At 46.7% G+C, this 23960-nt stretch overlaps 1 protein-coding gene across 1 annotated transcript in view; it reads right to left on the bottom strand.

The window, feature by feature from the left end:
* Positions 1–23960, bottom strand: part of EPB41L1 (erythrocyte membrane protein band 4.1-like 1) — a 154418-nt gene that overhangs the window by 20523 nt on the left and 109935 nt on the right. The window contains exons 11-14 of the mRNA XM_006875718.1: positions 23148–23323; positions 16813–16961; positions 13077–13259; positions 1715–2125 (exon numbers count right to left, since the gene is read on the bottom strand). Coding sequence (XP_006875780.1) covers positions 1715–2125; positions 13077–13259; positions 16813–16961; positions 23148–23323 — 919 coding nt within the window. The remainder of the gene's footprint in view (positions 1–1714; positions 2126–13076; positions 13260–16812; positions 16962–23147; positions 23324–23960) is intronic.

Genomic DNA, 23960 nt, shown 5'->3' with positions numbered 1-23960 from the left:
GAGGATTCATACTGATAGCTGTAATCCTGAAATCTACTGATTCTTTTCAATGCTGGGATATGCCAGGCCTCAAGCTAGGTGTGGTCCCACCTGGTAGGACACTACACCTGTCAGCCTGACTACCTGACTACTGCAGATGATGCAGAGTCAAAGGAGGGGGCTGTGGAAGGAGGAAACCTCTACTCAGGATTGTCAGGGACATTTGTAATAAGGAACTGCCATCTGAATTGTGTCTGGAACATGACACGTTTGTAAGGCAGAAAAGGGAGAAAGCAGTGATGTCACTACAGAGGTACAGACCTGACTGGGTGACAATGTCAGAGGAGGTGACACTGAAGTGACCATCTATAAAATGTTTGTGTAGTGTTTCAGCAGAAATGTATTGCTTTTAAATAAAAATATTCCTGTAGCCATAACACAAACATTTTTTAGAAAACGAGTTTACATGTTATCAATATACCTAAAAGTCTAATGTACTTATTGAACCTTCCATTCACTGTGGTCAAAGCTGTCATTAGTACCCAATTAACCATGATGTTTCCAATCATGTGGTTTCATCTGCAAGCACTAAAAAGCATCTCCTGCTGTTTTATTTGCTCTGGTGTTTTTATAGTTACTGATTTTGTCAGTTTCTGCTGTTTTAGCTAGGATATTGTGCTCAGTATTTGTGAATCTGTATCAATTAACCTTTTTGAGAATGAAATAATAAAGGAAAATAAAGAGAAAGATGGAAAACAGCTTCTGTTCAGTTACAATGTTATGATAATGTAACTCAATATAAAAATTTTTACAAAACAACTTTCCTTTTGGTATTCATATAATCTAGGAAATGTTACATTCAAGCAATTGACAACTATATTTATCACATTGTTCTATGGTTAAAATTGATACAAAAAAAAAAACATGACTAAGGATTCTGTATGGTCTGGAATGGAGGCGGTCCATAGTGGGGGGCTGGGGGGCTGAAAGTGGTGACAGCAATCCTAGCGATTCCACTGGAAAAAACCGTATACTCAGAGGGTACATCATGGAGTGAGAGATTAGAGCAACTGGCACATGGAGGAAAGGAGAGTGTGAGGGGAGGTAGGCTGGGACTGGAAGCTGTGTGTCAGCAAAGGAATGATGTGAAAAAAGATCCCTTTGTAGCTCTATAGAGGAGGGCCATGCTCAATGAGACATTTCCTCTTCTCTAGGAAACTTCCACTACCACCTGAAGACCTCAGGGCTAGATGGATAGAAACTGCTGCCTGTTCTCCAGGAAGCCCATGCCCTGCAGAGAAGAGCCCGGGTCTGGATCAGGAAAAACCTTTCAACTTTCAGACCAAGTCACAGGAGTCCCTGAGACTCTACAAACACAAGCTCTCTGCGAGTGCCGTGCAACACAAGCAGGGAGAGGAGAGGAGCTGAATAAGACCAGTCTGCCTCCCACCCCTCCCACCCTGCCATCATCTGATCCCAGGCAAGCGACGGGAGCACAGGGTTAAAATGCCAACGAGTATGTGTTATGGTTAACTGACATGGCAGCATGCGATCACAGAACCATGCTGTTCTGTAGGGGGCAGTCATGCAACATGAGACCAGGCTTCAGGGTACAGGACTGGGCTGCAGGCTGACTACTCAGTCTTCTCATAGAGGGCCCAGGATCCTCTGAACATGCAGTGTTGTGAAGAGACCCGTGGGGGTGGGCCTGAGTCTCAATGATGCTCCACTGTACCTCAAACTGGGGCATATCCGGAGTGGAGCAGGCGTCTCGATCCGGGCTGTCCTCGATTTCCCCAGACTCATCATCCTGGTTTGGGACCCCCTTGCTGAGATCTCGGGAGAACACCAGGCCCTCGGTTTCTGAATCACTTTTGTCTCGATCAAGCTCAGGCAGGCTGCGGGAGAAATCTTCAAAGGCGCTGCCATGGTAGTCACCGATAACCGTGAAATCCACTTCCGCCTCCAGGCTGGATGTGGAGCTGACCGTGATGCTGGAGCACTTGCGCTCAATGGCCAGGTGGTTGTCCTTCAGGAACACCGCATCCCTCTCCTGGTCCTGGTCCTCGTCTCCTGTGTCACTCTCTGGAGCCCTGGGGCGTGGTGGTTTGACTTTCTCCTCTGAGCCCTCCCTCAGCCCTGCTCTCTATGACCAGAGAAAATCAAAGGAACAGGGATGTGGGGTAGGGAGAGAAAGAGAGAAATCAAGACGGTAAATGTCAGAAGAAATCCAGGGCCACGTCAAATGGAAGAGCAAGTCAGGAAAAGAAAAATGTTCTCAGGAAAGTTTCCTTAAAACATAACAAGCTTATAAAAACAAAAACTTCTCAAGAGTGAAAATGCTCCTTTCTGAGGGGTCCTGCCAATCCAGCCACTAATGGCAAAAGCAAGTATAAAGCAAACATCCTGCCAGCTGGTCCTGGACAGGAGGCTCCATTCAATCTTTGGATCTAGGAGCTTATCAAAAGCAGCACTGTACAAAAGGCAGGGATGGCAGCCTAGATTCCAGGCCCATCCATGCAATCAGCATTGAGAAACAGAAAATAAGGAGACCCAGGAATTCAGGGAAACCCAGGAGAGAGAGGCTGGAGCCATGAAGAGCAAAGAAGAAGCCAATTGGGTTTGTCAATTTCACTGAGTCTCAGTGGGAGGGGTCAGCGCTAGTTAAAGGCAGGCACATTCTGGGGTAAGGACCTTCGGGCACAAGCTCCCTGGGAACTTGGTGCTGTACCAATTCAACTGTGAACTCCACAAGTGGGTCAGCGGGTGGGCCACAGAGTGGAAGTTCTGGTCCCATCAGTGTAATTGACAACAGCAGGCCAAGGAAATGCCTAAGGGGAACCAGCAACTCTTGTCCGACATACATACCTCTCAACTGTCCGGTCAAGGATTAAACAACACACAGATACTTTTTGTTTTTTTAACTGGTTCGTGACATTCTTTTTTCAAATCAATGTAACACCCATAAAATATTTTAAAAGTGCTTGGCTTCAAGTTCTGGAGATTCAGCACACTTAGATTCACTTGCATGGGGCACAATGCCCTAAACGAGCCTTCCCTTGGCCAGTTTCTGGAAGGTTGAGAGGTGTGAGGAATGCATTCCAGACAAGCCAGAGTTGAGCAGCCACAAGAGGCACTGCCAGAGGCAGGTGGGAATCTAATGCAACTATGCATCCTTGCAGGTGAAGATGACTGGGTCATCAGGACAGAGAGGAACCACAGAGACCTGAGGGCCTGAGGGGCTGACGAATTTCGGGCGCCCTCCCTTCCCAGGGGTGTCCTCTGTTAAGCTGGTGAAGTGCTTCTCTTCCCTGATTGCATCTCCGGATTTGTTCTGGATTAGAGAAGATGGTTAGTCTTAAGGAAGCAGAAAACACCTTGGCACTGGGACCAAGAGGGAACCAGAAGTGAAGATAGGAACCTCTACTCTAGACTGTCAGCTTCCTCGAGTCAGGAGAACCAGGCAAGCAGAAGGATGAAGGAAGATCACTGGATTAGCCAAGCAAGACAGATAGGTATCTAGCAGGTGGGAGCGCCAAGGCAAAGCAAGTGTGTAGTTGGATGGTGGTATTGCTAGCTTCTCCACTGGAATTGTGTGGACCCTCTGGGCACCAGATCACACCAAAAGCTGGGGGTCTTTAGGGTCAAGCTAACATGTGTCAAGCAGATGAACCCATCTCAGGCCCATCTTGGGAAAAGAACCAAAGGGATAAATAAGCAGCTTCTGATTGCAGTAAATAAATGATAAGGGGGCACTGAAACATGCTTCTAAAGAGCTATGCAGCATGCGGTCAGCTCCCCCAAGTGGGGGTGGGGGCCATGTGGCCAGTTACCCCAGTAGCTTCCTCCAGCGTGGTTTCACAGCCTGAATCAGGAGATAAGAGCTCTAGTTCCATGCATCCTTCCTGGTGGGATGTGGTAGAAGCACTGTCACCGAAGTGTCTGGTTGCCAGAGGCATTGCTGAGGAAAGTGTAGCTTTGTGGTTGGCGAAGTCCCCTGGGGGCTGCAGCTGGATGAAGCCCAGGTCTAAAAGCTTATTCCGCTGTTGTTCTACCTGGCCTGCGGAGACCTCGGGAGAGAACTCATTTAGAAGGGTTCTTATTTCACCCGGACTTGCTCGGTGAGTTTCAGCTCCATGGGTCTCAAATATCCTAATTTTGTTGGCCACTGAGGTCTTGCTAATATCTTCCAGGGAGCCGCCTTGGACCCCAGCCTGACAAGAGGTCATCTCCTTTTTCTCTTCTGAAGAAAACACCAATTCCAAGGGTATGGTCCTCTCAGCTTCTTCAGGGATCATTCTGGGCTTCCTGCTGGTGATGGGAGGTGCTCTGCGCTCACCGCCATCAAGGGTCACAGCCAACCGCACTTGGTCCTTGGGATCAAGGCTTTGGTTGGGAGAATGCGCATATCTGAGAAACACAGGAAGATGTTCTTCAAAGGGATCCCTGAGCTCTGATCGCTCCTCTGATTCACGAGGGGCTGGGTTTTGAAATGGCCCTTCTGGAGCTTCCCGAGACTCAACTTGATCAGAAGAAGCTGGAATAGGCGTGATCACCTCCATCTGAAGAAATGCTGAGGCCTCACTGTCCTCCGTCTCAGGTTCTCCTATTTGGGTATAAAACAGTTTGCCCAGTTTGACTGTTTTACTTACACCATTAGGAGGGATGGTCAAAGGAAGGTCTGGTTGTACACCCTCTCCTCTTTGAGGTGAGTTGTTCTTCAAAGCTGCTGGAGACCTTTTCTTAGCCTTTTCCATGAAATCTCCACTCATAGGGGCCTCTTTCTGTTGCAATGCACTGGCTATTGGGTGGATTAACTCTCCTTCCACTCCCTGCTGGACATCCTCCCAGTTCTCAGCAAATGTCTGCTCTGGAGAAGGGCCCTTACCATGTGGTTCAACAAAGGCCTTAAGGTCACCTGGCCTTTCATGGTTCTTGGGGGACCCTGTCCCTTCCTCTGAAGAAGTTGTGAGGACTTCATCTTTGTTCTTGCCAGGAACTGCTGCAGAGTCCAGCTGTTCTGAGGAATTCACCACAGAGCTCCCTGGGAGTTCCTCCAAGAGCTCCAGCCTGGTCTCATCTCCAGGAGGGACATCCACATGCTCTTCTCTCTCCTCCAGGAGGGGTCTTTCAAAGTCTTTCTCTCCATAGTTTAAATAGAAGCTCCTTTCTGCAAAGGAGGTATCAGTTTCATCACTCGAGTCAGCTCTGGTTTCTTCATGGGCTGGGTCCAGCAGAAATGATTGGAGTCCTCCCTTGTCAGAGACTGGGGACAAGAGGTCCATCTCTGCTGGCCTGCTCCCTGGGGAAGTGGGTCTTCCACAAGTCTGGAACTCCTCCAGCTCATTCCTCAGCTCCCCCTTACTTTCCCACTGACCAGCTGTGACACAATGGTTCCTGCTGGTTGCCACCCCAGTGCCCCCCCTGGGCTGTGAGTCCTCCTGGTGTTTTTCTACCAGTGCACAGCTTGCTGCCTGGGAAGATCCTCCCGAGCCTTTCCTGACCCAGAGGCTTTCCTCCCACACGGATTCAAAATCTTCAGGGCTTGCAATCATCCTCCCTCGTTGCTGGGTATGTTTTCGTCTGGTTTCCACCATTTCTTCTGTGGCCACTTCAACTTTAAACTTGTCCACTAGAATGTCTACCTTGGAGAGTCTGCCATCAGCAAGAATATCTGCAAAGACCGCCCCACTTTCTTCCTGCTGTGTTGTGGCCACTTTTAGGAGATTGAGGTCTTCTGGCCTAGTGTACTTTCTTTCTATAAATACCCAATGCTCTGAACCCTGTATTTCAATTGGAGTAAGAAGAGTTAACATGAAATGATCAGGCACTGGAAGAATGGCTCACATTTTCCCTCTATAAGAAAGGGTAGATCTACAGCTGAAAGGATGGCATATTCCCAGAGGGGAGGGGCGGAAGGCAAAACAACGCCAGTTACTTTCATCAAGTCTACTCTTTCCATCAAGCCACCCAACGAATTATTTAATGACTCTCCTCAACCATCGCCCGCCCCCCAACTTGTTAAAATGGGATGGGGTTAATCATGGGGAAATAAGAGCTCCACAGATGGACTAGGACCAGCCTAACCAACACACATTTCCCTGAAACTAGAGTCCGTCTCCTCTTCTAATAATATCATTGCCACTATCAGAGGGGGAAGTAGTTTATGCTATATGGAATTCTTAAGACATCATTCTGTTCAATTTCATTGTGAAAATGGGGAAAATGAGGTCTAGAAAAGGTCACAGTTAATTGATGGTAGAATCAGAATGTTTGATTTTGATGCCTGAGATCTTTGAGGATTTATTTCACAACTTAAGGAGTATGGGTTTCAATTATGATCTAACATAAGTCGAGGGAAAGCACTGAGCTAAGTTCCATAGGTGATAGCCTGAAATCTGACCTGTCTACATGAGCTTAGATGTTTCCAGTTCTAGAGGTTAGTGTCAGTTACCTCAATGGCTTAGACAGCTTAAACACTGTCGTGCTTAGTCCAAATTAAACACCACCAAGGCCCATCAGTGAGGACTTCTCATAAAACAGAAACGGACTGACCAGAACCCATCATGGAAGAAGATCTAAAGATCCAAGCAGTAAGACAAAGGTACCAAACAGAGTCACATCATCTACAAAACCCCTGGTGTGGCACTGTGGGAAAATGCACTGGACTGCAAGGTCGGCAGTTCAGATTCACCAGCCACTCCTTGGTAACCTTATACAGGGTTGCTATGAGTCGGAACCGACTTGAAAGCACTTAATAATAACAACAACCACCTCCCTGGAGAGTCCTTTGAACAGTGGTTAAGTGGGGGTGAATGGACCTCTTGAGGAAGTCCATTGGGTTTTTATTCTTCTTTTAACCACTGAACACTTTCTTCACACAAATAATTCAAGTCCAATACATAACACAAATGCACAGCTGTGCTGTTGAAGTCAGGGGCGAGGCTATCTCAGGATCTTTCTCCTTTGAAGCCACACCTCTAACTCAAGCCCCTTATAATACAGAAGTGGAAACGGAGGCCTAAAGAATGAATCTGTTGTCCAAGGCAACAGAGTGAGCTAGAGACAAATCAGATCTAGGTCTCTGACTCCTGGTTCTGGGAATTATGCTTTTCACACCCTACAATGACCACCTCCTCCAGGGTAACATGTGCCCAAATCTGCTTCCAACAAGAGGGGGAAAATTCATATGACCTTGCACTCCTTTTTTGGCATGCCCCTCCCAGGTATGACTTGGCAAAAAAGTCTTGTCAATTGTACCCCCACAGAAGATCTGGGTACATTTAAGGATCGAGGTTACTTTGTAAACTCTTACCTGACTCCTCTGTTCCATTTTAGCAAAACCTCCATGCTGCCATGGAATCAGATCTCAGTAAGAGACCTTGCCAACTAGAAAGATACAAAAGGAAGGACAGTCCAGACAAAGTCTGGGTTTCTGAGATTCTACTTCAGGTTTATAAGCCTTCAAGAAACAATACTTGAGCCATCCCAGAGAGAAGTACTTAGGAAGTCTACAGCAATTTTCTTTTCTGCTTGGGAAGGTTCCTACAGCTGGAATTCTGATGACATATGGTCATCAGCCTGGTAAGGAGGGTCCAATTTGATCAGTGAAGTCCCTTCTGGAACATTCCTGCCCCAAAACCAACTAGAAACTAGAGTGGCTGGTGTTAGGGCTGACACAAAATAGAAAGGAAGAGTCTGCAGGAAGAAAAAGGGAAACTTTTACTTAGTTATTTACAAAATCCCAGACCATGTCAGCTTTCTGTCTAAATTAATAATTTAATCTGAATGGCAACTTGTGATGCAGGTATTATCATCCTTATTTCAGAATGGGAAATTGAGGCTCCCAGAGGGGTGGTGACTTACACAAGATCACAGAGCTCTGTTTCTAATAAGTTATAGTAGACATGTAGGAACCTAAAGAGTAAAAAAAGATTTAACAAAGAAAGAAAACCTATGACACCAAGGCACTGGTGGAGCCACACATGGTCCTGGGGGTTGGTCTCAAAGTTGTTCTGACCAGATTCACAAGATGGGATAACATTAAGGTTGTTGTTGTTGTTAAGTACTGTTGTGTTGGTTCTGACTCATCAAGACCCTGTATAGGGCTTCCCAGGAGGGGCTGGTGAGCTTGAACTGCTGACCTTGTGATTCAAACTGGCCTTGCAGTCCAGTGCATTAACCCGCAGCACCACACCAGGTCTCCAATGTTAAGGTAGCCCTAGATTTTGTCTTTCCACTGAATGTTGCTCAGAGCGCCACCTGCTACAGCAAGGGGCACTGCAGCCAAAGAGAAGTCCTGGAACAGGCTGGGGGCAGAGGTGGAATAAGTTCTGTTCCCACACAGTGAAGGCAAGAAGGAACTCTCCAGCTAGGTGGTTCTCTCCAGGCTGCTCTGGTCCCACCTAGAACTCTGGGTCACATTCTGGGAGGGGTTTCAGGGCAAGGAGCCCTCTAGAAACCATCTCCTAGGAGACACTGTTGAAGGAACTGGAAGTGTTTAACTTCCAGAAGAAAAGATGAGGTGGGAAAGTGTTCAAATCTCTGAAGGCCTTTCCTTGAAGAAAGATGTAGAACAGATCTATGAGTGCCAGTGGGGGCAGGGCCAAGCCCACAGGCAGGTGATTCACAACAGCAGATTTAGATTCTAATTCAGTATGGAAGCCTGTCAGTTGAAGATTGAAGACAAAATGAGCTCCCTTAAAGGGCAGTGAGAATTGCCTCTGTGGAAGAAGTTGGATGGATAGTGTGCAGGGATGCTGATAAAAGGTGCATGATGGGGGCTGTCTCCCAGTGTGGATACCTGTTGTTAGTTCTAGGAGCATCTCTGTGCTCTGAGCCAACAAAACAAAACAAAAAACAAACGCACTGTCAGCGAGCAAATTCTGACTCATAGCCACACAATAGCACAAAGAAGGGCTGCTCCATAGGGTTTTCAAGGCTGTAAATCTTCATGGATGCACACGGCCTCAGCTTTTGTCCGAGTGGCTGGTAGGTTCAAACAGCAACCTTTCAGTTGGTTCCGTGCGTCAGGGTATCTTTATTTCTCTAAACTTGGAGCGCTACTGACTACTCCTGTTCAACTTCTCTCAAAAATCCATGCCATAGAACTGTGATTTGTGTTTTACCACATATGTCCTGGCTCATGTCTGTTTTACTGTTTCAATACATACACTATGCCATCAAAAGAGGGTCAGAATCAGGAAGAAGGAAGGTTCAACCAGTACCTCCTAATTCTGAGTGGCTATGACTTCCCAGATGAGCCTCTGATGCATAGGCCCGGACTGTGTGTCCTGCACCATGCAGGGGCATGGGAAGTACCAAGACCAATGCACTTTCTGCCATCCTTGGTACAGAAGCAAAGCCTCCTCATTTAGAACATTTGCTGCCCAATACCTCTACAACCTGAGGGATGCTAACTAGGGAAGCTCACCCACTTTTGCCCACCTGGGTACCCTGACAGAGGAGGATTTTACAGAGAACAAAGGCAGGTGATGAATGGGATACCATTCCCTAACCAGCCACCCTTAGACCTTATGCAGTCTTCTCAGTGGAGGCAAAAGCTCAGGGAAGACCCAGATCCCAGAGCTTAGACGTCAGAGCCTGGCTGATGTTGCCTGCCTCACCAGAGTCTGACAGGGAGATCATTTCTGCCTTCTCCTTTACAGCCAGAGTCAACTCAGGCTGTTCTGTCTTCCCAGAAGGGTTTCAGTCATGTCCCTTTGAGAAACAATGGATGAAGGAGGGCTTGGTCCTTTATGGATCCCTGGAATGTGGATGGTCATTTGTCACAGCCTGGGGACAACATGGGTTACCCAGCACTCCCATCTGTATGAGAGAATCTGATCCACCCCTCTCACCCCAGAGGAAGGGTATTTTTAAAATCTAGAGGGTGGTGGTGTGCGGGCAGGAGATCCCAGGAGGGAAGGAGCACAGAAAGGTGAAAACAGACAGTAACCTCAGGTGATGCTGCGAGGCTTTTCTGAGTGAACACTTCCAAGCCTATGGCTGTTCCAGGCTCAGGCACCAAGTCCTGCTGAGAGGTGTCCTGGGTCCTCTGGGACTGCACGGGAGGCCCAGTGCCGGAGGAAAAAGAAAGAGGGAGGAAGGGAAGGAGCGAGAAAGAGACAGAGGCAGGAAGAGAGGGAAAAAGAGAAAAGCAGGAGAGACATACACACACATAAAGTCTATAAATAGCACAGCTTGGTAAATCGCATATCTTTAGTGTTTGTCGGAAGGAGCTATACCACGGGGGCAAAGTGGGAACGAGACCACCACTGAAGGGAGGGAGGCACAGGGTCAGCTGCCAGTCAGCGTGGTGGCTTCAGCCTTTTCCTCTCATTTGAAAGCTTTTAGAACCACACGATTTAGACTTTGATTCCAAGTCTTCCCTACGTGACTTTGGTTTCAGTTCTAGTTCAATCCTGCAGTTTGGGGTTGTGGCCCTTTAAAAAAGTTATCCTTGAAATTAACACCTGGGCTTAGCAAATGGAAATGTTTTTTTGTATTTTGGAGTCCTTATTTTGATTTAAGTTCCTATTGTGTTGGGGGCCAACTATATGTGAGGATGCTATTAGGAACTCTGACTGCCACCACTTTGCAGGATGTCCCCCTACAGAACCCATATTTGATCAGGGGTACTATTAGTCACCATCAGCAATGACCGCATATTACCTAGTTTATAAAGTACTTTTAGAACCATTATTTCATTCAATCTGGAGTAGCAATCTTGATGCCCCTTTAGATGGACTATGCAGTGAGGCTCAGGGAGGTGAAGTCACTCACCCAAGAATCTATTCCTGTCCTTGTCCGTGGCTCCTCCCATCTCCCAACTCTTCAAGGGTCCCTAAATGCCAATGGGTCCTGAAGGCCAGCCCTAAATGATCCATCACTCTAATGTGACCTCTTAGAACCTACCTCTGTCCATCAGTGGACTCTACTTTTTGGATCGAGAAGAAGGGAGGACAGACTCAACCTCTCTTAAGACCCATCTTCGAGCAGTTCTAGTTATCACCAGCAGGAGAGGCAGAGCCCATAGTTCACCTGTGCTCATCCTCCCCTTCTCTTCTCTCCTAGAGTCCAGCCTTTTCAGAAGCATCTGCATCCCACCTCATCCACATTCAGGACAAGTCCCAGTCTACTTCAGGAATGATTAGAGTGGCTGCAGGACCAAGCCTCTTTCTAGGCAAGAGATGGGTGGGGTGGTGTTCACAAGATCATTAGGACCTCACCACAGCAGCCCCATGGCTCCAGTCTTAGTTGTGTGAGAAGTGATGACCACAGGAGTGTTTAGAAGATGCAGAGGTTCGTCCTCCTTCCACTTCACTAATCAAAAAGGCTACTGATGGTCTCCAAAGCATACCCAATTTTGTTAATCACCAACCAGGTAACTTCCAGAGCATTTCTCTCTGAGCTTATGCCTCACTGGGCAAAGTCCTATATAGTCCAGTGTAGTCAGTGCTGATTCAATCAAATGATCTGCCTATTAGATCATGGATACATCACTCATTTCAAAAGATTTCGAGGGCAACACTCACACAGTTGACTTGACAATTGGCTTTCACATGATTTGGTCTTGCTCCTAGGCTACTGGTGACTTAATGACCTAGTGGCAAATACAATGTCCTGAGACACAAGGAAATCTGATTTGAAGGTAACCTTCTTTGTGAAAAAGGCCAGGACTCCCAAAATGAAATAAAAAGTAAGTCATACTAAGCATCTACTACACTCTAGGAACTCTGCTGGTCCCTCTACATGCTGTATCTCATTTGATCCTCCCAGCATCCCTAGGAAGTAGGTACTTTGAAAAGCCTCTACTTGATGCAAGAAGTCAGGGAGGTTAATGAGTTAGCAAGAAGAGGAACTGGAACCTTGGCAGAGCAAGTCAGGTTTGATAACAGGATACAGAAGTTCTGGAGGGAAAAAAACACCTTAAGTAGAATCTGGGGTAAATATTGATGAGATTTAACAAGCACTGAAAATAATAGCTTGAGAGTATAGATATAGGACTTCTCAATTATAAATACAGGAATTCTCAAAATCCTCTATTTTTTCAACTGAGGAAAAAAAGAAAAAAATCCATGCTTTCCACTTTCAAAGGCAGGTTGTGTGGGATCTTTTTCTGAAATATCGGGACCAGATCTGATATTTGCAGAGCACATGGAACTGTGGGTTAATGTGCTAGACTGCATTAGGTTGGTTTGAATATTAAGGTAGATGGTTCAGCTCACCAGCAGCTCCTTGGAAACCCTATACAAGGTCGTTATGAGTTAGAACCAATTCAACAGCACGTAACAAGAAAACAGCAGTGGTCTCTGAATACTTCCCGGAGGGTGAAACCCCAATGCTGCCCAGTCAGTTCTGACTCATAACCATACTATAGGACAGAGGAGAACTGCCCCTTTGGGTTTCCAACACTGTAATCTTTACGGAGGAATCCTGGTGTGTTGCTGTAGGATAAGCACTGGACTGCTAACTACAAGGATGGTGGTTCAAGTCCACTAGCTACTCCTTAGAAATCCTATACAAGGTTGCTATGGCACAGGTAACTGACTCCATGGCACTTAACAAAAACAACAATCTTTACATCTTTCTTCCACAGTGCAACTGGTGGGTTTGAACCACCACATTTCAGTCTGCAGTTAAGCACTTAACCACTGAACCACCTGGGTTTCTTTCCAGCAGGATCCGCTCACCAAATAGCATGAAAGGGTCTGGTTACTGAGCAGAACTACAGGGTTCTCCGAGTTTAGAGGACAGAAGGATTGCCTTAGGTGCTGCTTTAAATGCAGAGTCTAGGACTCTACCTTTAAGTAGCTGAGTCAGTAGATCTAATGTTAGGTCCAAGAACCTGCATTTTTATTAACACGACGCTATGGCTGATGAAAGGAGAGTACACCAACCTATTGCAAGTCTCTTCAGCTTTTCATGCTTCAAAGTGTTCTCTGGGGCCCAAGATCCCAAGATTTAGGGAATTTGTTTTCTTCAGACTAAGCTGTCATCTTACCTACCATCCCAGATGTGTGGGATGAGTGGAAGTCACTACATACCAAAAGCTTTCCCCAAAGCCCCACTGAGAGGTCTAGGGTGACACCTACCTCATTGGATTTCTCAGGGGTGCCCTTGGGGGAGGGGGAGGCAGGTGAGGAGGGCAGCCTGCGCTCCCGCTCCCAGTCTCGATCCCGGTGGATGAGTTTGCTGTTGGGTTCTTTTAGGGTCCTCTTGAGCTCATTGATGCTGGCTTGGTGCTTCAGCAAGACGTCCTCTGGCTTGTCCAAGAACTGGGGATGGACGGAGAAGGCAGCCAGCATTAGAGGAATAGCTCTGCTTGGGCGTGCAGTGGGCAGTGATGACACTGACACCATCACTGCCCCTAAACAGCAATGTCATTCCCTCCCATGACCCTGGAGGACCCTGACAACAGCCCCATGAGCCAGGCAGGGCAAGGCTGACACCCCCAACAGGCACACCCACTGAGGCACATAGCACTTAGGATTTAAAAGAGGAGACCTCTGACTTGAAGCAGGCACCTTCTCTTCTCCTCTGCCTGGCTCCCTGGCCTGTGAACACCCAACTCAACCCACAGACCTAGGTGAACTCCCTCTGGTGCTGGGACCCAGTTCACCCCCGTGCCCCTGACTTCCCTCTGTTCCAGTCAAGGCACCATGGCAGGGGCATCTGCTGGAGTGAGGACCCACCAAGTGGCTCACTCCCTGACCACCTGGATCTTGGTCTCTATCTTCTGACCCAGACTTGAGTCCCTGTGTTTAGCAGAATTCGCAGTCTAGTTCTCTCCTAGCACAACACATCAACTGTTTAAGTTCTGTGGGGTGCCTAGAGCACAGATAGTCCTAATCCCAGTCATCCTGGGACATCCATAAAAATAGGTCCTGTGCCCACACCAGGGAACAGAAGCCAGTAAAGAATTGCATTCAGCCTTCTCTGCTGTGAGCCACTACCTGCTCCAACCATCGAGGATTTTCCAGAGACTTTCCTGACTCTTCAATAGCACAGAGGGTGGAGTGTACCTTGATACATAGAAAACCTAGGATTCTGGGGGCAGTAAGCTAAAAAAATTAGGAGAATTCGAGACCAAGAAGAAGAGAGGGAAGTTCTGGGCTGGGATCAGGAACTAAGCCAGGAATAGCTGGAGTCATAGGTGTGTCCCCCAACTAGACCACAAGTCTGAGTTTAAGCCTATAATGCATGACAGAGTGATCTGTCATGTGAGGATGCGGCTTTGTGGAGGAGCCAGCAGTGACAAGCTGAGGCTGCTTCTCTACCTATTTCTGGGGATAGAACAGGTGGGCTGGTAGCCCAAGGACCCATCCCTGCAAGGCTATTTGAGGAATCATGTCAAGTCAATTCAGGACAAGAAGTAAGACATTACAGCTTTTCAAAGTATAACAGAAGAACCATGTAGAAAGTAAGCTTTCCCTCAGACAAAGCTAGAATCTTTCTCTGGGTCCACTGCTGGCCTCCAGTGATTCACTATGGGTGACCCCTAAGGTACCTCAGGAAGGAAACCAAGCCCATCATGCCTTCTGCTTTCCCTTCAACCACTTGTCAGACATCCCTTCAGACACCTTCAGCATTCCTCTCTGAGCTGAGCTGCGCTGCCCTCAGGACAATGCCTGTCTGGAAACGTCAACCTGAAGGAACCTGCACAGGAGTGGCAGAGGGCTAGGGGATGTGGGCTTGAGCTGCAATAGATATTGAATCTCAACTCAAGCTTTAGCTTGTGATCTCCACCCCGAGCCTGTGGTGCTGCCTCTGTGGACACAGTTCTCCTAAAGGCTGGAGGGAGCTGTGGTATCCTTGAAAATGATGGGCCTTAGGGAAACGCAGTCTGAATGTGTGACTGTGTCGATGGAGGCCTGGGACCTGAGGGGACTTGAGCAAGATCCTCAGAGTCTGTCACAAAGCTAGGATTGAAACCCAGATCACATGACTCCAAGGCCAGGCCCCTGTAGTACTCAGTGTCTGACCCTTTCCATCAGCAGCTCAAGGAAACCCACTTATCTTGCAGTTTTGTACAAATGAAGAGGTGGTGGCTGGGAGAAGGCGAAGTAGAAGTGGGTAACACAGGAAGAGTAAGTTGAGAAAGTAACAAATGGGAAGAGGAAGAGGAAATGATTTTCTTTAACGAGCTGGAGCTGGAACAGCACAGGCCCTGCCCAGGGTGGAACTGGAGTCTGAGAAGATGCAGATGTGCTCAGAGGGCACCCCCATCCACCTCAACCCCATTCCCACAAAAAAGAAGCTTGCAGTGAGGACACAGGGGACACAGGTGAGATGGAGAGCATGATCAAACAGTACTAAACGGGAGGACATGATTCTCGGGACTCATGTTTGGGGTACAGTATGGGATGAATGAGTTGAATGAAAGCATGGAATGGCCTGGAAGAGCTGGTGGGAATGATCAGCAAATGAGAAGCAAACATGAAGTACCAAGTGATCTAGAAAGACAGTGTGAAGCTGGGTAGAGGATGGTAGGGGTGAGGAGACAGGGCGGGCGAGCTAGCTGGCTGGATGTTGGAGTCTGAGCAGAGAGCAAGAGAAATGAGAGTGAAGAGGGGGATGGGAATGGAATGGTGGGAGGAGTTTAACAAGATGCAGCTGCCAATGGGGTGTGAGATGATATGGAGGAGGAGGGAGAGAACAGCGTGGGAAGGTGACAAATGAGAAGGGACCGGGATGGCTGGGGAGGGAGGGATAGGTCCCATGCAGTACCTCCTGCTTGTGTCTCGGCGTGGTTTCCTGCTCCGGCTATGCAGGTGAGGCAGAAGGGAAAGGAACCAGCAGGGTCAGTAGAGCAAATGGATTAGAGATACTGCTGCAAATGGTCTGAGCCAACACAGGAGCCCAGAGCACTCACACTCAAGCAGCACAGGCCAGAGAGGCTGGCCTGTGAGGTAGTCAGAAGACCGGCATGAAGCAAGGAGCTGGGCCCAGGAACGCAAGGGAGGGGGCTGAGGGACTGGAGGCAAAAGGGGCAGGAACAGAACAATGTCCAGGCATTCATGTTCTGTGTGTGTGTTGTGTGGGTGTGTGTGTTCATGAGTGCAACTACTGCTTTTGAGTGGATTCTGACTCACACTGACTCTATTGGACAGAGCAGAACTGCTCCATAGGGTTTCCGAGACTACCTCTTTATGGGAGCTGAAAGCCTCATCTTTCTTCCATGGAGCAGTGGGTGAGTTTGAGCCACCACTCTTGTAGGTAGCAGCCTAATGCTTAAACCACTGCACCACCAGGGCTCCTCTTAAGGTCGGGCTACATGATGGAAAAAAAACTGCTTAACCACCACACCAAGAGGAAACCATCCCTGGCCTGTGTATGCATATACCTATGTGCATTTATGTGTTGGTCTGTGCACACAGATCTAGGGGTAAGAGAGTCTATACTTTTATGAGTGAACACATATGAATGTGAGGTTGCTCATGCCTGCCTGAGTGTGTACACCTGTCTATTGGGAATCAGGTATGTGTGTATGTATATGGGGTGTGTGAGGCAGCAGGATGGGGACACACTTGTTCATCACACTTGTAAGGGCCTGAGGTAACACCTCAGGAATCCAGATCCCAATAGGAGTCAAAGGAGCAAATTAGGAATGTCCTCTACGGGGCAGAGTTCCCCTCTGGAGAAAATAGGGCAAAGAGAATGGAAGAAGATTTGGGGAGCATTGTGCCCACCCCCTTGATCTCCAGCCCCACCCCACCCCCACCCCCGGGATGTCCTGAATCTGGTTCATGGTGGACCCCATAGAAACATGCTCTGCTGTAGCCAGGGCACCTCAAGATCAAGGCTAAGGTTAGACCTCCTGACTCCTACCTTTAGCTCCTTGATCTTGGTGGGGGTCCTGACCTCTCCTTCATCGGCCTCTGACCGCCGCCCAGCAGACTCACCATCCTCCTCCCTCTTGTCACTGTCCAGTCCTGCATCATGGTTCTCACTGACCGAGGCTGGGCGGGAAAATTCTGCTGAAGTGGACAGAGATGTTGAGAAGGTCACATGAGGCCTCCCCAAAAGGAGCCAGCAAGGAGCTAGTTCAACCACCCATCCCAACCATGCCTGGGATGAAGCTGACTCTTCAACACTCCAATCAGTTGCCAGATTAAGGAGCCTGTGGCCAGAGAGCTGACACAGCTTTCTCAGCTTACACTGCCAGGAAGTGGTGGAGCTGCCTCCCTGCCTAAGGTCCCCTCTGGATTTCTAAAGCATTAGGGCCTGGGTTCAAATCTCAAATCCTCTCTTATTGGCTATGTGAGCTCAGGTGAGTTAAACAATCTCTCAGGGCCTCAGTTTTCTCATCTATAAATAATATCTACTGCAAAAAGCTGAGGGGAGGAACCAATAAGCCCATGTATGTAGACATTCAGAGGAGTGGCTGGCAAAAAGTAAGCCATCAATCAATGCTGGCCCACAAATCTTGCTGTGGTTGTGATAATACCAAATACACAGATACTGAGAGATTGCATTTTGCTAAAGAAAGCTAATGTCTGAAGGCTTGCAAATGATTTACTTTGTTTATAAATCAGAGTGAATGCAAAGGGATCCCTCCAATAAAATCTTTCTGCATCCCCAAGTACTTTTCTGAATGGGCGAGGAAGGAGTGGAGTTCACACCAGGCACTGGAGCATAGGGCATCCCCTGGACTAGGTCCACAGAATGGGTCTCGCTGGAAAAAAATGGCTGTAATCTGACCAGGGTACAGATTATCTTTGGGGTTTGGCCTAGATTAATAAAAAGAGTAATTTTCCTTTTTATTTGTATATATTTACTTTTCAAAGTGGCCATTTACCACATTGTCTGAATCACACAGTACTATTATGTGTTGATGGCTAAAATGGGAATTACTATAACATTTTGGAGCCCTGGTCACACTGTGGGTTATGCACTGCTAACCATAAGTCTAGTGGTTCAAACCCACCAGTAGCCCCTGGTGGAGAAAGATGATGCTATCTGCTCCCATAAAGATTTACCGTCTTGGGAATTCCATAGACAACGTCACTATGAATCAGCGTTGACTTGAAGACAGTGGGTGTGGTTTGCTGCTCTATTTCTAATTGTTGGAGATGTTGTGTTCATGTGCTGATTTAAATTTTTTCTTCTTTTTGGATATATGCATTTATTGCAATAAATTGTTGTGTCCCAAGGATTTTGTTAAGTTGTGTTTTCATTCTCATTTGTTTCTAGGAATTTTGTGAATTCACCTTTTATTTGTTTCTACTACCCAGTAGCTTTTAAGCAGTGTTATTCAGTTTCCATGTATTTGACTTTGTTTCCTTGGTCTTCCTATTGTTGATTTCTAATTTATAGCATTGTGATCTGAGAATATACTTTGTAGCATCATTTTGATGTTTGTAAATTTATGGATGTTTGTTTCGTGGCCTAAGACATGGTCCATTCTGGGGAATGTTCCATGGGCACTGAAAAAGAATGTGTATTGTGCTGTTGTTGGGTTGAATGCTCTGTATACATGTATGAGGTCAAGTTGGCTGATTGTGTTGTTTGGTTTCTCTATGTCTTTGTCAAGTTTCTTTCTGACTGTTCTATCTTTGTTCAAAAGTGGTGTATTAAAATCTCCCACTATTATTGTAGATTTGTCTATTTCTTTCTACAATTCTATTAAGGGTTTGCTTTATATATTTTGGGACTCTTTCCTTGGGAGCGTAGATATTTATTACGGTTATGTCATCTTGTTCTGTTCAATTGACCCTTTAATCATGAGATAATATCCTTCTTTATATCTCTTATGCTGGTTTTTGCCTTAAAGTTTATTTTATCAGAAATTAGTATTGCCACTCCTGTTCATTTTTTATTGCAATTAGCTTGGTACATTTTTTTCCATCCTTTTAACTTTTAATCTGTTTTTGTCTTTGTGTGTTAGGTGTGTCTCTTGCAAACAGCATATTGAAGGATCTTGTTTTCTATGGTTTGGTTTGGATCCCAATTTTACAGAGGATAAATTGAGACCTCAAGAAGGGAAAGGCCTCACAGGTAATTATCAGAGAGTCAGAAGAGGGACCCAGGTCTTCTGGCTAAGAGCTCAGGTCTCTGCTCCACCCCCTGAAGAGCTTTACCAGTTCTGGGTCAACCTCTTTGTTGTTATGAGCCATGGAGTCAGTTCCAACTCATAGCGACCCTGTACAGGGCTTCCGAGGCTAAAAATCTTTACGGGAGCAGAAAGCCTCATCTTTCTCCCGCGGAACAGCTGGTAGTTTCAAACTGCTGACCCTGAGGTTAGCAGCCCAATTTGTAACCACTACGCTACCAGAGCTCCAACCTCTACTACCCTGCAAAATCTGGCCTTCATTTAGCCACCAGCACTGTAGGAGTCCTGGTGTGGCACTGTGAGCTAATGAGTCAGTCTGCAAAGTCATTTGAACTGCATGGTCGGTGGTTCAAGCTCACCAGCTGCTCCTTAGAAACCCTATACAGGGTTGCTATGGGTTGGAATTGACTCGACGGCACTTAACAACAACAACTGTAGGTTAAGCACTTGCTAGCTGCAAGATTAGCAGTTCAAACCCACCAGCTGCTCTATGGGAAAAAGATGAAGCATTATGCTCCAGTAAAGATTTATAGCTTTGGCAATCTTATATAGAGTTGTTATGAGTCAAATTGCTTCAATGGCAGTAGATTTGGTATTAGTTTTTATAGTAACGGAAGCAGCTGGGAAGACTCAGAGGGATGGTACATGTCCTCCCTTTCCTTTGCATCTTAGCTCTCAGTCCTATGTCCACCAAGAAGAAAAGGAGTTTCCTCAGTCCCAAATAGACCCTTGCCAAACTGTACATACCCTTTGAGATACCCTTGGCCCCCATGAGCAAAGAATCCTGGGTCAAGGCTCTTCTGATCACCAGGAAAACTCCTGGCAATCTTCAAAACCTTACCCATTTATCACCCTCTCTACAAAGCCCTTTCTGCCCCTACTAATGAGAATTTCTCTCTACTCAGAGCTACTCTATTCTGTAAGTGTTTCTCCTATTGCATGAAGCACAATAAATGCTAACAAATGTACTGTTCTGTAAGCTCCTCAAAGGACCTAGTCTTTCTCACCATGATACTAACTTTCACCCGATGATTGAATGGAACTATGCAGATGAGGTGCCCACCAGGGAATCGGAGGGCTTTCTCACAATGCAAATAAGGTGCATAGCACCTTTGTGGAAGTGGGATCGTGCAAATGAGTGTGGAACGTGGAGATTGGTCAATTTTACCATCCCACTAGGCTTAAAGTGAGCCATCCTAGAGGTAGAAAGAGGGGTATCACTACCACCAGAAAGACAGGGGAGTGGAGCACATCGTTTGGACCCAGGGTCCCTGCAGTGAGGAACTTCGCAGACCCAGAAGGCAGAGAAAGCTGTAAAACCAGAGACAACATGAGACTGTGAGAAGCAATAGTAGATAAATAGTGGCAGCAGAACCAGGGGACAGTATGAGCTGGTGCAGTGGGTTTCCTCACCCACTGAATTAGGTAGTTGTAGTAGGTATGGAGTCCTGGTGTGGCACTGTGGGTTAATGTGCCAGACTGCAAAGCTATTTGAACTGCAAGGTGAGTGGTTCAAGCTCACTAGCTACTCCTCGGAAACTCTATACAGGGTCGTTGTGGGTCAGAACCAACTTGATGGCACTTAACAACAACAACACAGTGTGTATGCCAATCCCCAGAGGGAGAGAGCTGAGCACTTAGGGGCAGGAGGCTTGCTGACAGAGTGGAGTGCCTCTGGTCTCTTGACAGAACTAGGCTTGCAGACCCACGGAACAAGAGAACTGAGCACCTCTGGACTGAGGCATACTAGTGGAATAGGGTGCCCCTGGTCACTTATTGGCAGAAATAAAGCGAAGAGACCTAGAGGTCTAAGAGGCCCAAGGGGTTGAGGGCAAGGGACAGATCTGCCTGTGGGTACACTGAGAAGAAGGTGTCTTGATCAAAGAATTAGATCCTGAATTCTTTCTGATGCTGAATTATAACCTGTTGTTGTTAAGTGCTGTTGAGTCAGTTCCGACTCAGAGCTGTTGAGCTGGTTCTGACTCATAGTGACCTTGTATAGGGTTTCCAAGGAACAGCTGGTGGGTTTGAACTGCTGACCTTGTGGTTCAGAGTCCAGTGCTGATCCTACAGAGCTACACCAGGAGTCCTGCTACTTCCCTAATAAGCCCCTAACTATGAGTATGGTCTAGTATGGTGCTTCAGATTAATGCGATGGACTGCAAGGTTGGTTTGAACTGCAAGGTCGGGGATTCAAGCTCACCAGTCGCTCCTTGGAAACCCTATACAAGGTCACTATGAGTCAGAACCAACTCAACAGCACACAACAACAACAACAACAACAACAACGAGTATGGTCTGGGAGTTCTGTGTGGCCACTGCAATGAATATTCAAAACCAGCAGAGGAATAAAGAGTGCCATGGGAGGGATGGTTTATGTCAGAATCAGTAAAAATATTGGAGGTATGTCTGACCTCTACACCTCATAGGAATCAGCCTTGGATTCTTTTTCTCTCTAGTGAAGTTAGAGGAGGTTTAACATGTTTGTTCAGTTAAACTAACTTGCCGTCCATAGCTCTGCCTTAATGTGCTCTAGGAGTACCTACTGTTCCCTGACTCAAGTCCCCACCTCGCACCCTTTCAGTCATCTTCTACAACACTAAAAGCAATAATAACAATTACACTTTAGTGAGGGCCTACAATGTGCCAGGATCTACTTGGAGTATAGGTGGTATCTCATTTTGTTCTTCCCATAATATGGAAATATAGGCATTATTTCTTTTATATACAAGTAAACAGGTTCAAGGAAGTTAAATCAGTTACTCAAGGTAAAATAACCATTCATTCAGATACTACTGACATTTCCTATGTCCACAGAGCAGCTGGCATATGTCAACGCTGAGATCTAAATTCAGATCTGCCCAACTCTGAGTGAATCTCTCCATTGCCCCCATGTGGCCTCTGAATTTCCTACAAACGCTAGTGTGCATATTCCAGCAAGTTCCAGACCCTGAAGAAGGCCAATCTAGTAGGTCTAGGGGAAGGCCAAGAAGCTCTTGTAGCACAGTGCATATAGCACTTGGCTGCTAATCTCAAGGTCTGTGGTTCAAACCCACTAGGTGCTCTGAGAAGAAAGATGGGCAGTCGGCTTCTGGAAATATTTATAGCCTTGGAAACACTATGGTGCAGTTCTACTCTGTCCTATGAGGGTGCTGAGTCAGAATCTACTCAATGGCAATGGGCTTTTTCTTTCTTTTTTTTAGGGAAAAACCTGGGAATCTTCATGTTTCACACTCAGATGCAGGTGGTCTGTGGACCATGCTTTTTTTTTGTTTTGTTTTAGCTTTATTCATTTTATTATTATTATTATTATTATTATTATGAACTGAGTGATAGTTTACATGGGAGAACACTGGCTTTACACCATAGCTTCATTGCAATGATTTCGATCTCTTCCGTGCATCATCATTCAACAGTATTTGCTTCCATTCCCTGTTTTTGTTTTTGTTTTGGGGGGATGGGGAGATGTATACAAAAACACTCAGGAATACATAATAATTTAAACAACAAAAGGGCACACCCTGGCCACCAGCACTCAGTTCCTCTCTTTCCATGAGTCTAGAGTCCTTAGCAGCTCCCTCTCTCCATGTGTGGACCATACTTTCAGAAGTCCTGGTCTGTTTGATATAGAACAAGGGGCCAGTTAATATTAAGGGAACCATAAGTCCAACAGAAATGGGGTTGTGGAGACCTCCATGTGTTCAGATGTCAGTCAGCCTGGAGCCTATGGGACCAGAAGAATGACTAGGAAGAAGGTCCCTGAACCTCCAGTCAGATAAGGCATCTGTGAATTGCTAAGCTTCTTGGGAAGGAGGTACAGGAGACCATATGGCTGATCCTGGGACTCCAAAGGGCCAATACTCAGGGACAGGGATGTTCAGAGAATGGCAGTGTCACATCCTGAGTGGGAACAATGCTGTAGGTTGGGGCCTAAACCACCAAGAGCTGCCCAGATGAGACAATGCACTCTGGCTGCCATGTTTGGTACAAATACACTTGTGATGAATCAATCTTTGCCACCTTTCCTGCTCATCATTCTGCAGAACCTGGCATGGTTTCCCCCTCTCCTCTAAATACCAGTCTTCTCCCCACCTCTAATTTGGGGGCTTACCTCCATCAAGGCTGCGAGACATGGTGTACCGTTTGCTGGAGGAACGTTCAAAGAAGGGTGCAGGCCTGTCGATGAGGGCGCTGGCCTGGCGGGTCTGTGCCTGAGTTCTCCCACTATACCGGAACTTGGAGCCCATCACCAGGAAGCCCTTAGGTGGAGGCTCAGGCGAGACCAGCCTATGTTGGAGAGATGGAGGTGGGCCCAAGCATAGACTATAGGTGGTCTTTCATCCCATTACCCCACCAACTATGAACATTCAAATTGGCCCAGATGAGACCAGAAGAACTAGATGGTCCCTGGCTGCCACTACTCGCCATTCGAATCAGGGTCGTAACAGATTGGACCCTGCCAGAATGGGTGGAAAATGTAGGCCCAAACCTCAAATTCCTAGAAAACAGACTTATTGGACAAGTTGAGATTGGAGGACGACTCCTCTCCCCCATCCTCTGACACTGATGCCTGAGATACTCTTCAAACCTGGAACTGAAACTAACCCCTGAGGTCACCTTGTAGCTAAATAACAAATTGGCTCCAGAGATAATGAATACCCCTCATAAGTACTGGAATCATTTTTAAAAATCACCTGTATGAAACCAAATGGCCATGATTACCTTAAAACAAAGATGAAGCTATAAGGGGGCAGGGAAACTAGATTAATGGAGATGGAACAACCAGAACAGAAATAATGAGCATGTTCATGCATTGTGAAGAATATAACCAATGGCAATGAACAACTTGTGTAGAAATGGCTGAATGGGAATCTAAAGTGCTCTGGAAACCTTCAATGAAAACAGAATATATATATATATATAT

The sequence above is a fragment of the Chrysochloris asiatica genome, unplaced genomic scaffold, assembly GCF_000296735.1.
Source record: "Chrysochloris asiatica unplaced genomic scaffold, ChrAsi1.0 scaffold00337, whole genome shotgun sequence".
Taxonomy (NCBI): domain Eukaryota; kingdom Metazoa; phylum Chordata; class Mammalia; order Afrosoricida; family Chrysochloridae; genus Chrysochloris; species Chrysochloris asiatica.
The sequence above is the reverse complement of the archived record's forward strand: the minus strand, read 5'-3'. Positions and strand labels throughout refer to the sequence as shown.